Genomic DNA, 27,851 nt, shown 5'->3' on the forward strand with positions numbered 1-27,851 from the left:
TGTAAAAGGTTAAACAACAAGGTGCTTCGTAAGAGCTCATGGCCTGGCAACTGAACTCTTCATCGAATGAAAACTGCGCAACATAAATAATATCAAAGGGTAAATTCATTGTTAGTTTCACTTAATTTGGTTTTTCTGAACCAGATCTCATTCTCTGGAAGTCAGCCATCTCACTGTCAAGACTACCCTCAATGAAACTCAAACAGTGACTTAAAATTTCTGAGAAGTATTATAGAGGAGCTTTGCATTAAATAAATTTACATCCACAAAACATGGAGAAAACGAAACCATGATATTCTAAGAATCCTTTAATTTCTCTCATATACTTCAGAACATCACTATTGGAATTTGAATACAGACAAACATCCTGATATTTTGGAATGGACGGGGGGGAAAGCAAACCCAAATTTGCCCCATATAGTATAAAAAGCAGTTCATAGGCAGCCTCTGTATTTGTCACTAATTTTACCCATAAACAGGGGAAGGGTAAAGGCTGCATACTCTTTGGATGTATTAATGAATATTCTACTTCAATACTATGAAATTTTGAATTGAAACAGCAATTACTTCTTAGTTTCAAGTTGCAATCACCTCAAATTGGGTCCAAAAGGATCTCAGGCAAGGTAAATCCCCATCAAAAATTATCTCCTTAGAGCATAAGCTAACCACCTTTATCAATTTCTTACCAGTGTTAAAACCCTGTCTAATATCATAACTTTAAATATCATTACATTAGTTCCTCTATCCTTTAGAATATTTTGTTGGGCTGATTCAGTTACAAGAAAACAACACAATATTGATTAGGATTTAGAAGGCTGTACCAAAAATCCTGAAGGCTAGAAAGGCTTTATTTGTTTTGAAATTGAACATTTACATTTCTGTTTTAAGACAGACTCTATGGCTGGGGACAAAAAAATCAACACAAAACACCAACTTTTATTATAGCCCCTTTTTTCGAATAAGGGGGAAAAAAAGCTAGTTTATTTCATATGCCTATGGAGAAAGGCAGGGGACCAGGGTAAACCTAATTTTACAATTTGCAATTAACACTCTTGATACATTAAGTTTGACCTATACTCGCTATGCTCCTAGGTTTAATCTATAGAAGTAACACATAACTGTTACCATCATGTTTTTACATAATTCCTTTCACCATGGGGGAGTTACAGACATCACTGCAACATAGTTCACTAAGAATGTTCCTCACAGTACTCGGTGTTGGAGATGTGAAGTGTTAAGCACTAGAAATGAATATTTCTTTGAACGACAGAAAATAGTTGATCAACAAAAAAAGCAAGTATTTCTTCATCTGTCACTGCTAATTTGTGGAACCTAGGTATTACCTTAAGAATAAAGAACAACTGCATATAAATGTTTCACTGTAAAACATTTAATACCTACAAGCAAATCCCTCATGCTGCAGCTATTAAACACCATGATCTGTCTCATTGACTGATAATGAAGATAGATCTACTAGACTTTAAATGTTGATAAAAATTATGTCCATAATTGTCTATAATGGACACTGAAAGTACATGGAAACTACTTTAAAAGTTTTCCTCTTCTGAAAGTTTTTCCATTTTAAAGAGCTCAAAACTCTATTTCACATTCAATTGGCCCAGAGTGTTATGGTGTTAATCTCGTTAGACAACACTAAGCGCCCAACATTTACAGACTTCAGTGATGACTGGGCTCCATGTCACAGAAAGTAGGGGAAGTTGAAATAGTCAGCATTTTCTTCCAATCACATTTACAAAATTCTGTTTGTTCTGCAGGGTGAAGGTCTCCTCATAACCTCAACTACTGTACAGCTCTACTGCTTTGTTAGCCCTCAGCTGTGGGCTGCTGGATTCCTATAGAGCTTTGGAAACTTCCAAGAATTCATTTTACAAAAAGCAGATTTTAGAAGTATGAAGATTCTGCTACCGATAACTACTTCTTGTTCCAGTAAATAGTAAGTTCAGCCTCTATTCTCAAACTTTCTCAGAGGAGTGAGTTTTAAGCAATAAAAAAATAGTCTGGAAAAAGAGAGATGAAGAAACTCTGCTGCTAGGGTAGACAAGTATCAGCAAGGGAAAAACAAGAGATGTCATTGCTGAAATTAACTTCTTTTATGCAGGAATACAGGAAAACAGCAACTGTTTGCTACTGAATGAGTGCTTATAATTTCATTTACACTGTGTATAGTTTAAGAAATTTTGGAGGAAAGTGACAGCAACAAAAATTGCAGAACATAATTCTCTAAATATTTTCTTCAGATTTAACTATGAAGAAAACCCTGCAGTTCGCAACTTTTTTCACTGGACATTGTATCTATGAGCAGATATGTTCCTTTCAATTCAAATGTGTGGAACAGGGAAAAAGAAACCATAATCGTAACACAGAAAATATTTACAAAGGAAAGATATACAAAATCACTGAATCATGCAAAAGATATTGGTATTTGGCTCTCATGCCACTCAGCTACTTGAAGGTAATAAAGACACCTTGATTAAATTACAAAAGCTACAGTTTAATGTTGAAGTCTAAGTAATAAGGGCATTATACATTAAACATGTATTTTTTCCTTCTAAGGGAAATTTCCATTAGCTAAATGCACTGAGAAATCTCGGCCATCAAGACAAGCAATCCCTCTGCTCCAAGGAAACATCACATCAATGGTTAAGAACATGAACTACAAATAAGCACCTACTTTTTTTCCAGTCCAAAGACACAGTTAGCTTTTCAACGGCATAAAATAACACCATATGTGAATATTATTTACTAACTCCCATTTCTTTATGTTACTAAGAACTGACACCAAAACTTCAAACCTGAAGAGACTTTAAACACATCAGTATGTTACCGGGGGGGGGGGGGGGGGGGGGGGCGGGAAGCCAAACTACAACACTAATAAATAATAATAAAAAAATAATAAAAAAAAACAAAAACAAAAACCCACAAAACAAAACAAAAAAACCAACAACAACGACAAAACAAACCCAAAAACTGTACCTAAGACTTCTTTGATATATTGTTGTTGTTGTTTTTAAACAGAAAATCAAAATATACATGGATACAAATATACAGAAAATCAAAATATATTCTTAGGCACTAGACATGGAATTCTTCCCCCACCCCTTCATATACTTAGGTTCTTGGGTTTGTTTTTTCTTATATACTTAGAACACCTTTTAATATACTGTTAACATTCTGTTCGTGTCTATTTTTCAGAGCTGTATACATTTGCTACACTTCTTACAGCCTCCTGCAACTACTTTCAATCTAATCCCCTTCATGAAATATTTTACCTAGGCAACTTAACATTATGGATACATGAAAATTGTTTGATTGTTTGTTTGACTGCCAAACTGAAAGAGCTTTTTGTATAACCATTACTAGATGACAAAGAGTTTTAGGCACTTTTTTCTCCAAAGAAAAATGATTTGGAGACAAATGGCAATATTCACACAACAAATGGAATGCAGACACTCTTTGATCCTTGAACTTTGGTCTCCTATTAGCAACATAGGTCATTTACTCACCAGCTCCATAAGAGTATTCTGGAGTGCACCTCAGTCTCCCCTGTTAGAGCTATTCCATCTCATGTATATAAGCATTAACCAGGCCAGGTGGTCTGGTAGATAAACGTTCTTCTGAAAAAGAAGACAGCTGGAGTCCAGCTCCTGCGCTGATGACTGCTCAACTCTTTCCACAAAAAGGAACAACTTCAACAGGAAAGAATTAAGGAAAAACTACTTCAGAACACCCTGCATGGCAGCAGTGAGAGCACTCACCTGAAATGGGGGAGACCAAGTTCAAAGAATTTTAAATCACTGAAAAGTCCTTTACTTTACTCTGGATTTACTTTATCTCTGACTCATGAAAATGAAGTTTGCCCTCCTTTTACATATATCACACTCATGTATTCAGTATAACTTGCATAGTTCACTGAAGAGAGTTTCAATTGTGGAGTGCACTGTTTAAGCTATAAAAAAAAGTTTAAAGAGATAAAGGTATATGGGGATATGCAAGAACTACAGCAAAAAATATTAGGATATAGATTATTGCTGTAAACTGGTTTACAGTAGGTTTAGAACAGCCATAGAAAATACCTTAAGCAAGGTCTGTTTATGGCTTTCACGCTTCCTTTCTTCCTCTTTCCTTGCTGCAACAGATGCCATACGTCTTTCTTCTTCCTGGATGAAAAAAGAAACAACTTCATAAAAGGAGAAATTAATCAGGTTCGGAGAAGTATTACTGATAAATTATTAATATATTTTTGTGGTAGTATTTGAAATGTAAATTTTAATACAATTTTAGGATTTTAAACATTTTAATGTTTCTAAATATTATTAAAACCCATAAAATTGGTCATTATAAATAAATCGAGAAATACAGAAGAAATAGATACCTACTCAGATACAAATACTGAAGATAAAGCTATTTAAAACTAGTATTTGTAAAGGTCTTTGAAAAAGTATAAAGCATATGGTGAGTACGACAGTGAAAAAGAACATTTAAAAATATAACTGTGCATTATATATTCCTATCTTTGTAGTGGGTTTTGTAATTAGTAATTTTTTTGTAAGAAAAGACAGAGTGAATGAGCTTAATTCTATTTATGCTCAAATCATACTCTAAGACTGATTTTTATAATTCTAAACTGTTTCCAGGGGCTTACTTTTCTCAATCAGCAACAGAACTTGAGAAGAAAAGAATATTTTCAAAGTTAACTATAGTACATTAACATTGTTTCTCATCAATATTATTACCTATTCAAGAAGAAGTTTCAAGAAGAAAGCCACTGATTCCTAAATAATGAAAGTCATGTAAGTGAAGATGCTTAATTTTCCTGGTACATCATTTAATACTGCAGTACACCCATATTAGGTTGAATGCTCCCTGTTTACAGAAGTCTAAACATTCTCACAGCACAGTATTTTTAGAACATATATTTTCCAAGTAACAAAAGAAATGTTCACTATGAAGTAAAAAGTGTAGAGTCCTTCCAACACAAATATTTGGGAGTCATACTTTAACTTATCTTGATTTACTTCACATGCCATTTGGGTGTTTCTATTAAAGTATCTTCCCAGAACATACAGAAAGTGTTTTGATTTCCCTCGAAATAGAAAGCTCCTGTCCTAACCTGTTCACTTTCACTTTCCATAAAGTTATGTGTTAAGAATATTAACAAACAAAAATGAACAGAAAACATCATCAACCATGAAGACATATTCCTATGTGAAAATTTCTATATAAATAAAACATGCTATGTTTAGAGCATTGCAAGAACCCCTAAGCACATGGGTGAATGCTGACTGGAAAGTAAAATACAACAGGAACTTCACACTTCGCATCGCTATTACATTTTTAAGAAAATAATTTCCAAAGCATAAGTAGTTAGGTTCACGTAGCAAACTTACTCTTATCTGTGTACAGCCCCCCTGAAACCCATGGATTTTGACATCCATGTTTTGTTGGCAGCCCCCTCAGCTATTGGGCTTTTCAGTTTTTCCTAACCAGGGTATTATCAAGGGACTGGTATCATAGAATTACAGAATTATCCAGGTTAGAAGAGACCTAAAAAGGTCACTAGTCCACATTAAAGGAAGATCAACAATAAATAATTAAATAAAGCCACACACAGATACAGGCAGCCTTCTAGATCCCAATACAACAAAATGCCACACAATAAAACCCAATACCTGAATGGGAAGGTTCAGGGTGAGGCTGTGAAAATCATGAAATAAACCCTATACAGGTAATATGCCACAAATATGAATCTAGAATTAATAATGCAAAACAAAAACGTACTGTTCCTCAAGATACAATTCAAAATGTTAAGAAATACAAACATTATTCTTATGACAGCTGCTTATCCCAATTACGTGTCACAGCATACTAAGTTTGTGTTTACTTTAAAAAACATGAAGTCAAAATAAAGTACAAATACTAGCAAACTACATTAGTGATATCCTTCTACAGAAAGTGGGTTAGATTTGTTTTGGATTTTTTTTATTTTCTGATTAAATCTCTTCATTTGACCTTGCATTTATGATTTTTAACTTGGCTTCCTAAAGAAACAAGCTTTTTACAATTTTGGTGTCTTAGTCTTCTCTAATGACTTTTCAACACATAGAACATATTAAATAACTTAAAGTATGTTTAGAAGTATCAATTTTATTTTTTTTTTGTTCCCTAGAAGCTTGATTATATAAAATTGATATGTAGAAAGAAATGTAACCTAGTTTTCCCACCAAGGGAGAGGAAGCAGAAATTATCCATTCTATTTGGCAGAAAACAGCTGGCCAGTCATCAGACTCAACTCCAAACTGAGGTATTGTTGTCTTTCGCACTGGGAAAGGGGAGAATTAGAGAACAAAATGACACTAATCTATATGAAATTAGCCTTCGTTAATTTTATTCCTTTCAAAACAACTTAAATTTTTTTTCAAGCTTTAACACAAACATCCACAAAGTTCCCTGAGTTTTCTCTCAGCTTCCACAAATGTCTCTTCTTACTCTATCTTCCTTCTCAAAGCCTTCCCTTAATCCAGTTCAAATGTGTACTTCATGACACTGTCTTCCATACATGAGGGTCTACTGCCCTCATTCAAATCAGTCCAGTACTTCCCCTGCCAACACCATCTCAACACAAAGAATGAAATGAACTAATGCAAATTACATTCTAAAAAAAGTCTTATTAACTGAATAAGACTTTTTTTTTTTTAATCAAGAGTTTATCCTAATTACAGACATTTAAAAAATACTATTTCTCTTACAAAAGAAATTGCTCAGCCTAAACAGAAAATATATCCTTGTTTTACTCAGTATTCATAAAGGCAGAATGACAGAGAAAATACCTGAATAAAGATCAAAGGCCAAATTTACTTTTTATGGAAATCAAATCCGTATACATTTCTTGATTAATCTTACACAACACATGCAATCAATCTTGAAATACACCCCCCCCCAAAACCCCAGAAAACCCATAAAGTTATAAAACAAAGGCCTTAATAACTTTGCCACAATTTATTTTTACTATTACCCCTTCTTCTCTTTTAGCTCCAGCTCTTTTGAAATTCTTTCTATCTCCCTTATTCTTTGTTTCCCCTCATTATTCTACTGCTATTGTCCATCACTTTGTTTCATCTTAAAACCAAACTTTGCTGGGCAAGGAGGAGGATGCTTTTCCAGAAGGTTGAAGTGCTAGATCACTACAAAAGAACTTGGATGTCCTCTTGTATATTGAAAACTCCTCCATTTATTAGTTTAAAAACTTACTAAATGGCAAAGAAGCCATGAGAGAGAGAGAGGAATATACTTCCTAAAGAAGCATAAATCTCACTTTCTGCAATGAGATTTTGAGGCTGCAGGTTTACATTCTCAGTGTGAAGCAAAAGTAGCAACAGAACACAAGAAGAATAAGGCACATTAAAGCTATTACCACCCTTATAAAAACTTTCCATTAGAGCTGTAACAGAACTGTATGTGTAGCTTTGGCATGCTGATAGCTCCCCCTGCTGCTACATGAGCACATAATGATAGGTTCGGCCAAAATCTATGTCATCAGTCCTTTAAGAGGTAACATCCAGCAAGACCTGAGAAGGATCCTAAAGAGACCTCAGGGGAATGCACATATTATTCCTCACTACTGCTTTACTATTAGTCAAACAAGTACTTTTTCAACAAATGATACCATTTAAGTCACAGGAGAAAAAGATACTAAGTTAGCACACAAGGAATGCAGCATTTCATTTCCATAGCACATCTACTTTAAGATTATTCAAATAATTTTACTAAAGATTAGAAACAGCTATAGTATACTTGATATAAACTACTTCAGGTAACGAAAAAAAAAAAAAGAAGAATACAAAGAATGGCCTGGAATATACATTTAAGCTTTCAAGTCATAAGAGACTCAACATAGTACGCTTAAAATACACAAAATTCAGCTCACTTATACTTGCAGAAAGCAGGCTACTTTTCATTATGTATACCACAGAGGCTGACTTTACACAAGAATGAAGTAAGAATGTAAGGATGTTTCTAGTAAAAATATAGCCATACAAAATAGCAAGCACAAAGTTTTTGATGATTTGTTCTTTAAGTAATACTTGACAACGAGATATACCTCCCTTTTTTACTTTTAGTATTAATCTAGTATATTTTCACAAGACCTGATTTAAGAGAGAGGATTATGATGCATAAGAATGACTCCAGAAGTTCCCAAAGTATCTTATCTTCAAGTGGAAAGAAAAAAAAAATTAGGGATTCATCCCTAAAAAACCCAGAATACTTCACAGTAGTGATGGAATCAACAATGAATTCTATTCTGGATAAAGCAGTAGAACCTACTCCCTGATCAGCAGAGATAATATCTAAGCAAATAATCAAAACAAAACACAGCTCTCAGCATCCAAAACCTATTAAACCTCAGTGAAAAGCAGCAAAAGTTTTACTGTTAAAAATATGCAGCTTGTCTTTCAATTTGGGAACCACAATACATTAAAAAAAAATATATATAAACTATTACTATATATACACACATATTTAAATATATATACTCTTAGCAAATTCTGTTGAGAAAGTGTATTTAAAGAGATGGATAGCAGGTGTTCCTGGTTAACTAATTTCTCAGTAAGGAATATGTACACATTTCATTCATATTTTAATATTTTATTACATGTCTGCAGACAGTATCTGCTTACTGTTACGAAAGACTGGAGGAAAAAAGTGATAAGTCACAGCTAAACTGTAAGTGCCACTGGATAGGTCCACTTTTGAAAAAGTTCAAACTACAACACACATTCAGAAAGTTTCAATGCCCAAAAAACCAACCATTTTACTATGTTAACCAAACAATGTAAATGACTACATATGCAACCTGAGCCTGCTTTGACTGTAATACACTTCAATTTCACATAGGAATATTTCATTGAGCCATAAATCAAGTCACATTTGTCCACCTTAGTTGTGAGGTAAAAGTATAACTGTTACAGTTACTGATGGTTAATACAGGTGACAGACACACAGTAATCTGTCCAGCCACTGTAATTCAGCCCCCTCCCCACTCTTTAAGCCTCTAGATTGATCTATGAAAGTTAAGAGAAATAAAAGATCTCCACTGAGTTTATGTTTTAGATACACAGTGCAAAGCGGATGGGTTTTTCAGCTGAAAAATCATCTTCTAGCGTGGACAATGAATAAGTGTTTACAGTCTTACAGTGAAACTCATTACAGGTGACTAACCTCCACTATTTCACCACCACTGGGTCCATGCCACAGTGGTTTAAGAGCTTAAAACTTACATTCAGAAATGGCTTAGGAATGAGATGGCCTAAGAAAATACCAACTTCCCCATGGGTCAGGGTTTAAAAGTTGTCATAACATGATACAATCCCTTGAATAAAGGCCAATCTGCCCTAATATTAAGAAATATTAGAACAATTACAATGCAAAAAAAGTTTTATTTGAAGTGCAGGGTATTTGACTTTCATGGCAGCTATATGTTTCTGAATAATTCCCTAAAGCAGAGGCAGTTACCAACAGACTTTTGCTCTGAGGTTCCCTTTCTCCAGAGAATCCCACAGAAAAGGCCTAGCACCAAAGAGCATATGTCTTCTTGAAAACCAACATGAATAAAGCTTCAAAGTCTCTTACAAACTTGTGAAAATATCCTTCAGATTTTATTCTTTCTTGAAATAATTTTCTTGTCTCAGTGAAGCCAGCAAGTAAAAGAAAAGTTAAAAGCAGATGTAACAATTGTGTAAAACTCAGTTCTTGAGGAGAAGAGCTGCTAAACAGGTTAGGGAAGAATTCCTAGTCAGAAAGAACCAACATCCTGGTCCAACTCTCAGTTCTTTACAAGACAAAGCAACACTTAAGTTCAAAATGGTCTGGACACTCTTCAGACTGATGAAGAAAAGATCCTATAAATGTAATTAGGGTTTAGGTATATTAATTGAGCGAGAAAAAGCACACACCCAATATTGTACTTCCATTCCCCCCCCCAAGTTACATTTACCCTTACATCCAATGGCAACAGCATGTTGCATTACCAGGCAGAATAGCTGGATTTGGCATTGCCAACTCTCTAATTTTATCACAAATCTCATGATACTTGTTATTTTTCTTAAAATCCCTGTTTAAGTCGTATGACTATCTGGGTAACAGATTTTACTGAAGAAAACATATAGCACCTTCTACATGGAGAATATGTTAAAGTTCAAGGCTTAAAAACCAGAGGGCAAATAAAAAGAACGCAAAACACATTCTTTTTACAAATAGATTTATGAGCAGCACAACTGGTGAAGCCTGGTTTTCTATGGCTTTTTGTCTTGTGGTTGATTCTCTGATGTTTAACAAGGTGTGAACCCAGATTAAGTTTTTCCCATGGCTGTGCATTTCTAATAGCTTTTTACCTATACAGATCCCATAGAGCCTCAAAAGGAGTTTGAGCTCTTCCTACAGTTTTTGCCATCACTGAGAGTTCTACCAGGATCCCTTCACCTCTTGAGAAGGGGCTGGGGGAGGGGGAGGGAAAAGGGAGAGATGTTTTCTTTATGTGACTCAAGTTTCTGAAATAATACTGAGAAAACAATCTTTTTAAAAGCAAAGCAATTAGCAAGTATTCAATTAAGTCAGTATAAATTCACAAAAATAAAAAACAACCCAACCCATAGAATACCTGCAAACAAACAAGTATTTAGTATTTTCGATGCTGGAAGTAACTCATGTCCCAAAGCACTTTATTTTTTAAATTAAAATGTTTTCCACATACATGTTATATTTTACATCATAATTGGCTCTATTTTATACTCACAGTGGATTGGCTACAGGACAACAGGATAGATGGTAAAACAACAGGTGCAATTTATAATGCAGTACAGCCTTTGTACAAAGTAAATGAGCATTTAAAATAAGGTATATGTATCAGCACCTGGTCAAAAAAAGGTAACACTGCAACACTCTTGCTTGTAAAGCATATTATATTCCTTATCTTGCTTGGCTGCATTACTCTTGTAAGAAAGTTACACTTACATGTCACTTAAGTAGACACAGCAGAATTAGCATGACTATTCCTATATTAAGAGATAAAATAGTTGACTTAATGGTAATACCCCCAGTGATTGCCCTTCATCCTCTACCTTACAGTGTATTTTCTGCAAGTCTTCTCTTCCTTATCAGGGTTACTTGAACTTGAGCAGCAGAAACAGAAATGAATGGGGAGAGTAGGTTAGGTAAGGAAGGGAGAAATACAGACAAAACCAGAAACAGTGTGATCACCAGGTTTCCTTAGGGAGGCAGACTAAAGAAACCAACAAGCTTTTTAAATGAAAGAAATTACCAATAGCACCAGTTTTAGGGTAAACAAACTATTCCTTTGGAAGAACTGTGCTGTTCCTTTTCAGCTATACAGCAAACCAGCAAAGACTGTGTTTAGAAAGCCTTAACCAAAAGCTTTGCAGATTCTCTCATGTCACATGGCAATTGATCACACCGTACTTACTAATGAAGAGTTTTAAGCATTTAAAAATAAACATGTTAAAATGAAGTAAAAAAGCATACCCTTATATAATACTGAACAAAAGAAAAAAGGTTAGCTTTAAATATTGCTATGTCTATAATACCATTCAATTCCATACTAAATTAAGAAAAAATGGTGGTATTCTTAATACACATATATACACAGAAACCCCTGCATTTTACTTCTGAATTTAAGTACCTAGTAAGTTTGACGAAAACAGAAATTTCTTACTGTGATTCTCTTCATATCTAGCTGTCGGAGCTGCATCATATGATGGAGAACAGTGTGTTTGTACCATGTCTCCTGAGCTATCGGATTGCCATCAAGGGTGATATCTGACAAAGATGAGGAATCAGCAAGGCACAGAATATCCTCAAAACTGTAACCAAAAAAGTTTAAAGTTTTAATGTCATAGAGTAGGAATAATTTTGAGATGGAAGATTTTATTTCTTAAGGATAGAACATTAATATTTACCTGTACTGGAAAAAACCCACCCATCGATATTGTGTATGATAAATCAAATTAGAAGTATTTTGAAATACCAACAGCTCCTGCTGTTAAATTTTTTTAATCTCTTCACATACAGGTAAAAACAAGAGATGCAGAATAAGGAGAACTTGTAACAATGGGAATATAGTTTCACCTAAAAACCCCTTAAAATAGGATACATACCAACTCATATTCAAAAAAAATAATACAAGGTGTATTTGCCATCAAAGCCAGCATGAAAACCATGGAAAAATACAAGAAAAAAAGCCAACCACAAATACCTCAGAATGATCCTGGGTGTTTGTGACATCATTAAATATTGGAAGAAAAACAATTACAAAAGCATCATATTTTCTTCAAAACAGATGTATCTGTTGTTCTGAGTTCAGCCTACAAACACTAAAAAGTTGGCTTTTTAGACAACATCTGATTTGGTTTCCTGACAAAAATAACTGGCCTGTGTAAAATGTATCTAGACATGCACAGCCTGTATCATGTTCCTTTCATTGAAGATGGAATGTGAAAAGAAAGCAGCTGACTCAGATAACTAGTATTTTAAACAGAGAACTGCTTAACTTCATTTCAAAAAAGCTGAACAGTTATAAAGTAAATATAACTCCCCTTTTAAGGAATTGATTAAACTGTATAAATGTGCAACCGTTCACCCATCTTTATGTACTTTGGCCTCCAAAAGTTGAGCCTGTGTTATGAAGTAAGTTCAAGTGGAAAGCATGAAATAAATGGACTTGTTACTTTTGAGAATGAAGTTAAAAAAAAAATCTGAAAATTAAAAAAAAAAATCATTGATCACAAAAATATAAAGAAAATCACTTTACTAGATAAACAAATACTTAATGACATTCTGAAATAAGAGACCATTTCTGAAGTGGATAAAATGGAATTACTGCCTTTGTTTAATATTCTGAAAATCTTGCTGATTGTATCAACTGATTATAGTTGTTCTCAGTCTTGGTGGCAGGAAAAGTCTTCCTCCACTAATACTTGGAAGGATACCAAACCGTAAGTAGGCCCTGAACTTAGGGATCAGAAATCATATGCAGTACAGATGTTCATATTTAAGACTGTCATTTAATAAACTGGCAACTACCTTTATCATTGGTATCACTCAACTTTCAAGAACGCATACAATAATCTGCTGAGGACTAACATTCAGCTGCAAAGGGCTTCTGATCTACCAGGATGTCAGATTTTAAAATCAGATATCCCTGAAAGATTCTAGGTATTAGGTAAAACAATTTCTGCAACAACAAGAAATACAGATAAAATATAAAGATAGTATCACCAAATAGCAAACAGTCTCAACCAGCAGAATAAAGGCCTGGATACCAACATAAGCTGGTAGGAGTAAAGAAAGAAATCACCCAATACAAATCTCAAAAAACCCAGTGCAATTAATACAGCATGCAAGTAACTTCTACACGATATACCCAACGGATGCAGCAGAATGACAGAGCGAAGTGGAAGATACTACTACCTTTCTGCTTAGTGTATTAAAACAACATAAGAACTGATGGAGAAAATCAACTAGGTACAGATTCCAATGAAGGCAGTGAAGGTGCTTAGTATATCTGAAGAATTGAGTGTTTTGTACACGTGGTTAAGATGACAAATTTGATTATCATTTTCTGCTTCTTTTTGTGATCCTGTTTCCCTTCCATAATACGGCTTGTGTAACCACATTTTTGGAAGATCAGGCTGACATATTACTTAAAATACATACTGAATATGTCCTGAAGATAAAAGATAATCTTCCCAAATGACACAGAAGTTAGTAAAGCAAACTTGTAAACATGTTAAAATAAGAAAATATAACTGAAATTCTATTGGGCTAGAATAGATTTTGCTTGACAAATATGAAAATTTTCTGGTCTTCAAACTTAGTTTCAAATACTGTAAATATATTCATTAAAAGAATGAAATATATTTACTTGAAGCACTTCCCACTAAACATTTAACCAAACAGTACTTCTGCCATTACATATGATTTACAGATTTTTAATAAAACCAATCTCTTCAGGAAATGACAGAAAAGTTGAAAGTTTGCTAGTATTTTCAAGACCTTCCACTTACACATACTGCTGTGCTTTGAAATTCTCAGTGCTTCAGCATACCAGAACATTTATTCTGGAACTAAAACAGATGTGCTTGCTTTATCCTGCTTGTAGCTGCCCTATTAGCAGATCAATTTTAGAGCAAAACAGTAGTGCAAAATAGCTATGTTTTCACATCTTTGTATACATGTATTAAAACCAGAGCTTTAGAAATTCAGTGTAGAAAACTTAATGTACTGTACTTGTCACACTGGTATCCCAATCCTAAGCCAAGCAAAGCTTTAATGTAATACTCTCACCAAACAGACTGCATACTTTACAAGCAAGCCTCTGTCTGCTTCCCGGCACGCAGACTGCTGTGACAGAGCCAAGTGGTGACCACCCTACGGGAATCAGAGGCCCCAACTCAATGCTCTCTAGCCTCTGTTCACCACAAAGGAGTCTTTAACCTGCTCATGAAATATAAAGCAGCTGTGGATGATGCTGTTTCAGACTGCCTCAGGCAATCTTCTTGAATGGAATGTCTGCTTCTCTTTCCAAAAGACCTTTTCCTGCAGGAGTCCCGGCAAACTATGGCAAACACCTCTCCTTCCCTGTCCTTCCTTCTTCCTAGATGAACTTATCTTTGCTAAAATGGTAGCTTCAGCAACACAGAACAATGTTTTCTGGAAATCTTTTCAGAATAGATCAGTTTTACATCTTGTGTGCATGCTCAGATTCCTGCATTCAATTCTCCCCTCTACCAGAGGGAACGCAAACCCCTGTCTCCTGCCTCACACAAGAACATGGCAACTACTAAGCAGCAGAGTATTCTGGAATGCTGTAAGCTCAACCTCCACCAGCGATACACATTCACGTTTACACATTTAGTAGGCAGGAATAGGACACAAGAACATTTATCCTCTGTTACAGCCTACTTGCTTAGGAAGACATCAATGACATCAAAAGACATTGCATCAATGACTTTTTTAAAGCATGTTCCATAAAGCGGAAAAGCTCTGGAGAAGATAAGGAAGGCAACATACTCACTACAGTCTGACAGAACACCCGAGAGGGAACTGCATATTCAGAAAACATGCAGCCAAAGAAGAAAACTTGGGTTTTCCCAGGTTTCTAACCACTAAATTACTGTTGAAAACAGATGCTACCACAGTCAACCTTTCATTCCCCTTGTACTGCTTTTGTTCAAGTATTTAAAAAAGTATTTATACATTTTCATTCTGCTACGAAAAAAAGGTATTTTCTTGTTTTTATTAGGCTAAGAACAGTCCTTCTCTCAGGTTTTCAATCCAGCAACCAGATGAAGAAAAACAGGTACACGTCCTTGGAGCTTGTATCCAACTTTCTCCGTATGGCTAGACAACATGCCTTACTAAATGAAAAAGCACAACACAGTGCTGACCTGGACAACAGTGTAACAGTGAAAATACGTATTTTGTTTCCAAGATTAAAAAATGGTCTTACCTGGTTTCACATTGTGAAATATGAGCAGTAACCCTACTTCTAAATCTCAGTGGCATATCTTTCCTGAGGAAAAAGTTTCTGTAATCTCTTCCCAGTACCACATGACAAATTAAAAATGGGATTTCTCCCCCTTCTTTATAACTAGCTATATATATATATATATATATATATATATATATATATATATATATATATATATATATATATAACCTTCAGCCATCAGGCATCAATGCCTTCAGTTTGTAACTTAAATTTTGGGGGGGCTGAAGCCAGAAGTAGGACTTTTGTTTCTGATCAGCATCAACTTCTACAGTGTTCGATTTTAGCTTACATTATCTTGCCAATACATCCTTTTTTATTAAAAGCTCTGCAGAGAAGCAGCAGCATTCTGAGGCCTCCTCTGAAGCTTGAGGGAAAAAGAACGTCAGTGATTAAACCTATGACAGATTCTCATGCCTTAAATAGTGACAATTTTTAAAAGGCATTCCCAAACTTTTACTGAAATATTAATACATATATGTCAGTATGTATCAATTTCAGACTCAAGGATTTTTGCTGACATACAAAAATAGGAAGTGGCAAAACTTTCCATGGGAGCACTGCCTCAGAAATGCTATTTCTATTAAAATAATATTTTAATAGAATATTTTAATGAACCTGTAACATAAATAAATCCAGGTTTTGGCAATATACTTCGTTGTTTGTTTCCATTTGCAGTTTTCTCTATAGACCTATGGATAAATGAATTAGAATACCTGTGCATCAATTTGATTGCCTAAAAGTCAGTTGTATAGACACAGCTGTTTCCAAGAAAAATATTTTTTAAAATTACCATATAGCACACAGTCAACCCAAGTAAGTGACTCAAAAACACACAAAATCATTTAAAACGGTTGTAGGAATGTTCAGATTTAGCACAGCAATTCACTAGTATTATGGTTGCATATAACTTCAGTTAGTACAAACAGTATCAAGCCAAGAGTATACTTTCATATTTGATCATTTTCCTGTTAGAAGACATATCTACTACATAACTCAAGATCAGGAATTAATGGGGGGTTTTTAGCCTTCAAAACTACCGTATACAATAAAGGGTTATTACTGCAAAAATCCAAGGTAAATGTGATCATCAAAAGAAATTTTTCATTTGTTTGTTTTAAAATAATATCTGGTAAACAAAGAGTTAAACTGATCCATCCAACTACCTACCCACATATGTATACAGAATTTACAGAAGAGCAATATCTTTCATTTGACATTACAATTTTATTTTTATACTTATTCCAACTACAAATTAAAACCAAATTATATATTTGCATGAATGTTCTACATAAGTATTTATAGCTTACATGAAAACTAAGACTAGATCTATCAATAGTTCAACTGAAGTCCCAATGAATAAACGACAACAATCATGATAAAGTACCAAGAAGCAAACTACTGATTACATAGTTTGAGAAATCTACTTTAACAACCTCACAGAAAAACTGAAACATTTTTCCTTGTTTGAACACTGTAAAAATAACATGAATTTGCATAAAACAACATGAGAAAGGAATCAGAAAGCTACACAAAATATACCAAGTATATAAAAAGATACAGAAATTACACTGACTGCAGTGATGTTCCCTGATGGCAAGGGAGCCAGCTACTGCAGTCCCCTCATTGTTCTTGCCAAGCCAAGACATTTTTTAGAAAAACAGAAACAAAAGACATGTTTCAATTCTGGAAATTATTCAAGAAAGGCAAAATGCTAAGCCCCCCTCTAGCAGATTAATTAAGGGAAGGGCATATTAAAGTTTCCTGCAGTTCATATCTCATTTTTTTTTGAATGCTTAATACCCATAAGTATTTACAGAGATCTACTGCATTGGTACTTTAAGACCCTAAGGAACACAGACAAGCAGGCTGGAGCTGTCTGCAAAATACATAATGCAGGTCAAATTAAAATGTTCAAGCAGCTATTACAATAAAAGCTCATACTTAGTACAACATTTTACAGAGAAAGCAGATGCCACAAGAACAGCACAGCATTTCCTGTAATTAGAACATGAAGCATCTTTCCCCTATGCCACGTTAAATTATTTGATTCTAAGCAAAGGACGCTGGTGATGATTAAGGGATAATAAAAAAAAAAAAAAAAAAAAAAAAGACATACCAAACTGAAGATAATGCAGGCACTTTTTTTTTTTACATATTGGCACTAGTATAAGTGCAGACTCTAAAAATGCACAAATATGAAAAAGCATAGAAGACAAACATTTCTATCTATTTATAACAAAATGCACTTATTTACTTGAAACTATAGAAGCCCTGCTTTGAAAGTTGAGCTATTCTGCTTCTGCCACATAGTTTGAAAAAGAAATAACCATGAATATACCTTTCAGACTTTATTAATATATGGACAAGTAAAATGCAAGCATGAAATAATCTAATCATCATAAGCAGAACCTGATTCAGCAGTTTGTGTAACTCCATAAATAGAGTGATGGTATGTTAAATATAATAGGTACCTTGTGTAATGTTGCTTTAACAGATATCTAGTTTAACAGTAAAACAAGATATTTACAAAACTATTTTTAAATTTTGATCATCATTGTAAACAGTACAATAATTTTTAAACTAAAAATGTAAGTTTCTTGGTAGAATACTCATAGTACAACTACATTTAAATGCAAAGGGTTTCAAGAATTTTTATGTTTAAAGTAGAAAATACACAATGGCTTGATTATACCACCTGATAAGTTAGGGGAAAAAAAAATATCTGCACTCATAGTCTTTTAATTTAAAATTTAACAAAATACAGCTCCAATAGGATACTTCAAATTACTGATAGGAAGCAAACTGCTATGTCCCTTACCTAGATATATTGTTGAAGCTGAGGAAGAGACGTTGGAGATGGGGCAAAGTATCCACATCTTTCTAGAAGGAAAGATAGAGGCATAAATTCAGTAGCTGAAAGTAGCTTTTGAACCTCTCTACTTTGCCTGATGAAATACTTTCATTTCTATACGCTATAACCTTGCTGCAACATTGATTTCTGTTGAACATGCAGCTCCACTTCTCCCTAGTGCAGACTGCAAGGGAGTGTTTCAGTGCAGATATCCACTCTGCAGAACAAGCTGCATCACTTGCAAAGCAAATGATGTTAAAGAAAAGAGGATAAGGCTGCTGCTGGTTTCTGAACAGGCTTTTGGGAAATAAGCCAAGGTGCTGTCTCAGCATTTAAGCTGCAGGATAAACACACTATAAAAAAAAAGTTTATTTTGTGACCGTGCTAAAATAAGGTTTTTTGAAGTACAATACAGCAGTGCAATTGGCATTACCAAACAGCAGTGACTCTTCTGCCAGAGAATAATCTGAAGGACTCTGTCACCTTTACAATTAAAATTTGTAAGGAAGCATGAGTTTCCAGAACAAGTAATTGTCGACGTAATATATGCCACTGAAGACCTTTGCAAAAAAACTCTAAATAGCAAAAGCTCAAATATTAGTAAGATGAAACATATCAAGTAAGATCAAATTTCATTTATGAAATATAAATCTATAATGGCCAGTCAGCAGAGTCTGCAGTAATTCTTATACCATTCAGACTGCACACCTAACCGCTCAGTTAAAAGTCTGCATCTCCTTATCCTACTAAGGAGCATACTCCAACTTGCAAGCAGTGGACTCAAACCTGTTACAGCACAGGAAAGTGCCACAGGGCTCACTACCTGGATTTTAGCCACCAAAAAAAAAAATAATAATAAAAAAAAAAATAAAATCCACTGCCCTCCCTCTCTCCATCTGATTTGTGGCATGTCTACATAGCATTCCAGAAACAGAAATAGTTCATTCTAACCAAACAGGTGAACACAAGGCAGCTCTACACAAACCATGTAGCTGCTATTACTGAAACACTTCATGTGAGCTAGCAAGCACTGCATACAATAAAGCAGGGCTTATTAGCTCAGGTCTGAGTTGCAAAACTCCTGGTTCTGAATCCTCCCAGATCAGACCATGGAAAGATTGAGTTCAGAATAGAATTCTACCTGGACCCCGCTCTGTCCCTAAGGCTACTTAGCGTTGATGCTTAAAGAGGTGGGTCACATGATACAGGCAGATATACACATGAAGACAGGCATTATAGGGTTGTACACAGTAATTCTTAAGCAGCGATGATTTCAACTAATTAAAGAGTTTTGCATTGGAGAATACAAAGTAATCTGCCCTGAAGACAAATTTCCATAACTGGCACGGTATGCTGCTGTCCTGTAAAGTATGTTTAAGTCTCACAGGCATGACAGCAAACACCTTAAGTAGGATTAAAAACAACTAAAGTGTCCAGCTAATTCAGTTTTGATACAAAGTCATATAGGGCAGTGGACAAACAGGACAGGAGTTCTTTTGTGAAAAGATAGTGAACACCTTGAGCAGTCTTCCTTCAAGTCTACGATCAAGCTGCAGATGACAAACTCCAGGATTCTAAGCTTTTAATACCTCAAAGCAATCAAGCAGGTCCACCTTTCAAATAAAAATATACTTCATCTTCCTAACAGCGGACCTTATTTCACAACTGGATGGAAAGCAAACAGACATTCCATAATTCAGTGTATGCATAGATTTGTGCTTTTAATGCCATACGAGACACTCTGTAATAATTTTTTCTGTCTGCTTGCTATTCTTTAGAATAGTCAGACTTCTTGAAGGCACTTTCAATCCTGTAAGATACATTTCTGCTATAAACCAAGCCTCAGGACTGCCCTTCTAAATCCTACACCTTTGGACGAACTACAGTTTATTCTTACAAAAATAACTACTCTCAAGATACAAGGATTTCCAGTCTCTAATGAATACCTTAAAGGCAAAAAATGGTCCCAAAATTACTAATCTAAGGCCAGTGGATTGTAAGAGACGATTGTATGTTTCATTGCTCAAACTATAATCTAGTTGGATAACTTGGATTACTCAATACAGTTAACTGCAATGGGTATGGAGTTCAGTATGGAACCTCATTTTGACAAATGAGAGTATCATCTTTCCTACACAAGAATAATACACTTACAGCAGGTGTGGAGGGGGAGCAGAGGAGTTGAAAAATAAGGAAGGTTCACAAAAAGTGTACTGAAAGACAAAGTTATTTAAATTATATTGATTTTATTTCATTATTTTGGGATGGCAATTTTTTTTTTAATCGGTTAGATTCTTTCATTTAAAGGAATAATCAAGTTTTAAAAGCTTTATTTATAATGATAGTGTTGTCATAGTAACTACCTAAAACACAGTCCAAAACCTAAAACACATAAACCAAATTATTTTAATGAACTTAGATTGAAAATTTCACAGTTAAGTGCTACATCATAACTATATCATGATTAAAATGACACCCACCCCCCAGTCAACCATAAGAAAACCTAAACCTCAACTTAAAGGAAAGAAATCTAAACCCCCTCCCTCAACTACTCAAGTACTCCAGCAACAATGTAACAATATCTTGGATAGTCTTTCCATAAAATGATAAATTATTTCTATGTTTCTGGATTTACAGTAATTTCATATTGCAGCAGATTCTGAATTTCCATACTAAAGTAACGCAGCTTTCATTTTTTCAAAAAAATTGAAACAAATTTAAGTAAAGAAATACATATAAACTGTTGCATACACAGATAAAGACAACACCTATCATTCAAAAAGAAAAAGATTTTATTTTAGGAAAGAGACATATATTTACTTTAGGTTTCAGACAGTATGACATGTCCAAGACTTGACTTCATATGACTTAAGAGTCCTTCTCTAGAGGAAGGAGAGTTAGTGTCATACTTGCGAAAATCACAATCCAATTAACAACAAAATAAACACCCACCCCACGCCCCAAAACCAGTCCATTAGAACTTAACCAGGGTTAAAAAAAAAAACACAAAAAACCCAATAAACAATTAGACAAAATAAAGTACTTCCCTGAACAGAACATTGTCTTCTGAAACACTGTCTCTGGCCATAAAAGACTAAAACATTGAGATACAGCACAGAGACCAAGCCTGTAACTCACTAATATAAATTTCATGCTAACTCTCCATTTGTGACAACAGGAAGCAAGTAGAAAGTACAAGCTACACCTGAGGAGTGAAAAGGCAGCAGCTACAAACAAGGGAAGAGAATCCTAGGTAACATAACTGATGTAGGGGGAAGGTACAGTAACAGAATCAGCAATGAGCAGAAATTTATTTTTGAAGTGTAAAAACAATTCATGTATGGCAAATAGCAGAATTCAAGAAAGGAATGGCTTGGCACAGCAATAGGAGACCAAGAACTAAAGAAATTATGAGACAGAAAAATATAGCTATTTAAGTAGACTTCTTGTATTATTTTAAAAAGCGCTTGTTCAAATAATCTACTTGCCATACCTGAACTACAACTCAAATTGCAAAGTGAAAAGCTTTATTTTTTAGAACATGAAGACTTACAATGCTAGGTTAAAGCTCCAACTGGGAAATTCTGCCTTTAAGATCAACACTTATTTTCTCTGCATTTGCCCTAGAAATATTCATAAGGAGATGAAATTTTAAGATGGTCTGAGACTGTTTAGCTGAGCTACAAAAATTGAGAGGGTTTGTTTCTAGGAAACAAACTTGTATGGAAGAAAACTATCTAAATTTGTATGTTAGAACCACAAAGCTTCCTCAGAGTATCCTCCCGCCCCGAGAACCATCACGAGCTATCAAGAATTTGAATCACTACAAGTGATCGCATTTAAACAAAATAACACCAAATATAAAATCGCTGCTTGTTTCACCTTTATGTTGTAAAACTAAGTATTGCAGCAGAACAACATAAGCAACACAGTACGTGAAAACACAAGATATCACAAATTTGAAATGCCTATATGTTTTAAACAAGTTACAGTAATAGTGCATTTTGTTAAAAACAAAGGAAAAAAAGAAAAGGAAAAGAGAAAAGACAAGAGTTTAGTTCCTTACTATAGCAGAGACTTGATTATGACGAAGGTTGAGCTCTGTGAGCGAATCCAGTCCATTAAGGTTTTCTACAATGGTTAGTAGGTTTCTGGCAAGGTTTAACACTCTCAGTTCACTCAAATGACTGATGTTTTCTATTTTAGTAATCTGTGAAAGATGTATAATTATTAACACTCATACTGTGTTTTATATAGATAGACAATAGATATATGTGGCACATACTTTTTTAAAAAAGTATACATGATCAACTGAATACAATAGTGTGCTTCTTGTGTGTTTTTCTAAACCATGATAATCATGTCATAAATGGCTGAAAACAAGCTACAGTCTGATAGAGATCAAGTACTAGTATTCACTTTACTAGTACCTTACTAGTCATACTGCAATAAAATCAGTCAACACTTCCTTCCTTACCATCAGAAATTAGGTTACTTTAGCCATGCTGTTCTGTAGCAGCAACCTCTAAGATACCATAAAACTAAGACAACACTGATGATATCACTGTATGTCAAAATGGGGAAATTTTGTGTACAATTGATCTTTAATTTGTCTGCAAAGGCACTCAAACACACATCCAAATCTCCTGGTACCTACGCTACAAGAACATGCGGCATCGTATCTCCCTGCCATCACAGAACTCTGCACCAATTTCCCTTCATGCCTCTCAAAATGCCAGTAGCAGCACACTCAACTCTGTCTACAGGAGCTCCACAGACGGACTCTGCAGCACGTCATGAGGACAGGAACCTGCTGTGAGTCAGGGGCAAGGAGCAGTTACAGCCCTCTGGAGAAGAAAGCAATTATTCTGAAATTGGAACTTGTAAGGAAGTTTTACAAGCAGGTAATTGCTAGAATCAGAAAGACATACTCAAAAGTTAGAAAAGAAAGCAGCAGCATCCTTAGTTTGGATACACAGCACGTTTGCTTGACAGTTCCCAGCACTTCTTCGGCAACTCGTGGCTTCCTGTGATTAGAAAATGGAGGGATCAAACAAAGCGACGAAACTACAGTAAAGAGGCAGCTGCCCAAGGTTTGTTTTTATACTTAATACCCTATTTTAAAGATTCAGGTGATATTGACCAAAAAAAAAAAAATCATCAAAAGAGTAATAATAGCTACTGCCCCTTATTTTTATTTTTGACTTCTGGAAATGCAACCATGTTTTACAAAGGCATTAATTATTGCTCTGTTGACACAATCTGGGTTCATTTGCTGCTGTTTGCATTTGTCAGAGTGATCCACTCAAGAATCTCTATCCAGATACTTATTTCTCATAGTGGTCTGGGATCTGTTCTCCTGCATCTATCCAGACATTTACACAGGACTTGCATACATCAACACATCATGGAGAAGACGAAGTATTGCCACTGCACAGGGGGATATTCCTATCATACTCTTACTGAAACCCATGCTATATAGCAGAAAGAAGGCAGCAGGTTTTCCCATGGAAAACACTTCAGCCTTCCACAACATGTGGATACAGTGCACAAAGCTCCTAAGAAGTATAATGAATTCCCTTTCAATTAGAATGATCATCTGCTGGACCACTGTGAGCTCCCTTCAACACCCTGTATTCAGGCACGCTATTCCTCCTCAAAGCTGCCAACAACACTTAGATGCAGACAAGCAAGATAGTGACTGGTGTCATACACCTTCCCAGTGACAATGAACTTTCTGAGGCTTTAGACCAGTACAAGTCTGACCGTGCCAGTTTCCAGAAAGTGTCTAGCAGCTCCTGGAATGGGAGAAGAGGCAAGGTAGCTATTGTTTAAGTTTGAGAACACATAATGTTGTTGGTAATTTTCATATAGATACACACATGTATGTACACATATGTACATGCATGTATGTTTCTGTAATTCTATGACATACGACTTGAATAACCTGCTGTAAAAAGTATTTCAGCAAGTTGTCCATTCAAAAGCATACAAAAGGAGATAGCAAAACAAAGATTAAGTAACATCTTAAACTAACTTTTGATTCAACTGCTAATTAAACTATTATGCATCATCCATTTATGTCTATTAATATGCAGAAAATAAAAATTATCAGGATACAACAGCATTACAGCAAAAGGAACAGAAAATAACACCATTTAGAACAATATATTTAGACAGAAAGACTTGTGAAAGCAAAGCCAAGAGCAGATGGTTAGCACGGAGAGCACAGACCTCTGCAGATGTCTGCTTAGCTAAAAATACAGCATGCCACAATGTAGAATATTAATCCTAGCATTTTACTGCTATCGCAAAGGTAATTATTTCATCAGCAGTGTATAGAGATACTCTTTATCACTTTACTAAGTTTTAAGGTTAACTCTACTGGATTTTCTCTGTTTCAATTATGCATGCACACATAAAGATACACCAGCTTTTAGTACATACTATTAGGTGCAAATTAGATACAAGTCATTATCACATCTTTTTAGAGGATTCAAATAATATTTTCTAAAAAGAAATATCTATGACTTCTCTATTAATTATAAAGAAGGATTATTAACCATTTTTTAGTTGCTTTCTCAAATACGTCAAAGACTTCACTTGTAAACATTGAACAAGAACACTATTCTATTCTCGTTTGCTTCTATGTCTGAATACTCAGCGATAAAATATTTATTTCAGAAACGATTGTTATGCACCACATAATCACTCATCAATAATTAAACTGCACAAAAGTTACATCTTTTAACACACATTTCTGAGATCATTGAAAAGAAGTTCAGGCCTGAGCTTATATACTTGAACTTTTGGCAAGGAAAATTATTCCCAGAATTAAACACAACACAAAAAACTCCAATGTCTTTTTAAAATTTAAGCATTATAGAATAAATTTCATTTTAAATAAAGTTAGACTGAAATTTGAGTTCAACCTGACTCAACTTTAACGCATTAGTTCACTGGAAGACAGACTAAAGCCCATTTTAACCCTACCTAAAGTAAAAAGGTTTTAAAGACATTTACATGGAACATATACCACTTATAGTATTTACCTTGACAGCAAAGGTCAAACTAACAATCAGACTTCTCTCCATAGACTATTCAGAGTGCTTGGAAGAACACTATTTAGAAATCAAATGTTAAGTTCAAAATTAAATGTAAGTTGTAGTGCATTAAATATGCCAGCCACGATCATGTGCAGGGTCTCCGAATGATGTATATTGTATGTCAACGTTACTGTGTTAATAACCATAGAAACAGAGTCTCTACATAAAAATTTAATTAATTGTTATTAAGATGCTGTATTTTCTTACGAACTTTTACTGGGCAGTATTAAAATCAAGAGCCTTACTAAATCATGTGGGAAAACAGTCAAAGAGTAATAATATGACAGGGGAATTCACATTTTGCCCTTTTTGTAAAGCATAGGCATTGAGTGCAGTATTTCATTAGCCATTAAATTGATTTTTTTTTTTAACCTTCTTTTGGATATTTATTCTATGAAGGGATTTTCTTTAATTAGTAATGCATTTAAAAGGCTTGATTTGTAAAAAAAAGAAATCATAAAAAGGTTTATCATTAAGCATTGTGGAATACTATACCTCAACGTTTTAAAGCACATGAAATTCCCAGTACTTTTCTCACCTGGGCGGGAGAAGTCTCAAAGTTCAGACCAAACCATATTATCCAAAAAACCCAGCACCCAAATAAATCAAAATACTTTCCCAAAAGTGAACAAAAATTAAATTTTCCTCCTTCTGTTTTTCCTCACCTCCAACCTCTTGGAAACATTCCAGTCTTAGACATTTCACAATCTGCATTCCATCTATGGGATTGATTTACATCCCATAGATGTAAGACTGAAACAGGAATCTAGCTTTCCTCTTAGCTGCCACTACTCCATAAATATTAAAAATAAATAATTTCTAGCTAGGCTGTAGCACTATTTTTGAAAGATAGGATTAAAAATATTCATATTCTGGCCATATCCCATTTAAGTATTTATATTCTGCATCTATTGAGAGTGCTGAGACTTCTTACCTTATATAGAACTACTGTGTATAATGAAAAAGTTAACATTTTTTGTTAATCTAATGCATTTCAAATACCTTTAATATAACTCATACAAGATTTAATTGTTCAATGATCATCTGGGATCACAGGTAACATATAAGAGATACTGTGCATTATTAACAATAGCTTTGAACACCAAAAAAAATTTAAATTATTGCAAGCACCTTAGAATATTCCTATAGTAAGTTAAACTACTGAAGTAAGAATGAAACCTATTTAGTCAGATATTATGTAATGGATATTACACATAAGTTATTTTACTATTTTATTCTAAATGTGCCCTATAACATACAAACCATAAAGGGGAAAAAATGGTAGTTAAAAGAATAATATTTTTTTCTTGCCAGGTATGTGAGCACCTTCAATGTCCTCTGGAAGAACTGTGTAATATCACAGTCACTGAAGAGTCAATCTGTTAAAATTACTTGCCAAAAAGCATCAAGAGGATTTACTGGATTTTGCTATAACTTGCTACATTGAATTTTATGGGGTTTATTTAATGACATCGGAGTAGCCAAACCATAAAAACAAAGACTATGGAAAAGCTCTGTTCTGTATCATAACTCAGAAGTAGTAATACTACTGCAACAATTTATATTCCATAGTATACTGTAGTAATAATATTATTGTTGCCAGGCAATATCATTTAAATAGTAGCATTTTACTTAGATGACTCTCCTCATCTACTGGAGTCTAACAAACATGTTAAACCACTTTCTGGAATTGTCTGTCTGACTACAGAAGAAAGCTGGTGATACCAGAATCATTGAATGCAAGTTAACTCATGTCTCAAGTAAACTGTATGCAAGAGGCAAATATTCAGCTAATCCTCTACACTGATGAAGGCTGCTCACCAGATATTCTCCCCTTAATATAACTGTCTTTACCACAAAAAATTATGTGTCCTCATCTTCTATTAACTAAGGGGTGGCAACTTCAAAAGGCAAAACCCCCAGTCAAAACAGAGCTGCTATATATATTAATACAAAGAATACAAAAAGCTGTAAAATAGATTACTGTTCTAATACATGTATAAATATGAACCACAGAGGGTGACTCTGTAAAGCCACATCAAACTTACTCTCAAGCAGTAACAGTATTGATGAATAGACACAATCAGTGCAAACTGCATGGAAAGAGCTCTAAAGAACAGAATTGATGCGTAATTTCATCAAATGTGTGGGACTTACAAACATGAAAACCACAGAAACACTCCTATCTTAACCCCAAATACAAAGTGCCTTTCAATGAGTACTGTAATAGGACATTGATCAGTGCACTACAGCTCAATGAACTGCCACATTTGCCCAACAGAGGTTTTTCATGGCTTTACAGGGGACATTT

The 27,851-nt window shown here is 34.6% G+C and overlaps 1 protein-coding gene across 4 annotated transcripts in view; it reads right to left on the reverse strand.

Moving 5' to 3' along the window:
- The window catches only part of LRRC49 (leucine rich repeat containing 49), a 52,896-nt gene that overhangs the window by 13,313 nt on the left and 11,732 nt on the right, over window positions 1–27,851 (reverse strand). The window contains exons 8-11 of one of the 4 annotated variants that reach the window (XM_075045414.1): window positions 22,501–22,644; window positions 18,402–18,463; window positions 11,747–11,894; window positions 4,095–4,178 (exon numbers count right to left, since the gene is read on the reverse strand). In XM_075045414.1, coding sequence (XP_074901515.1) covers window positions 4,095–4,178; window positions 11,747–11,894; window positions 18,402–18,463; window positions 22,501–22,644 — 438 coding nt within the window. The remainder of the gene's footprint in view (window positions 1–4,094; window positions 4,179–11,746; window positions 11,895–18,401; window positions 18,464–22,500; window positions 22,645–27,851) is intronic. The other 3 variants (XM_075045415.1, XM_075045417.1, XM_075045416.1) reach the window with 3 other exon arrangements.

Source organism: Buteo buteo, chromosome 13 (genome assembly GCF_964188355.1).
Source record: "Buteo buteo chromosome 13, bButBut1.hap1.1, whole genome shotgun sequence".
Classification (NCBI taxonomy): domain Eukaryota; kingdom Metazoa; phylum Chordata; class Aves; order Accipitriformes; family Accipitridae; genus Buteo; species Buteo buteo.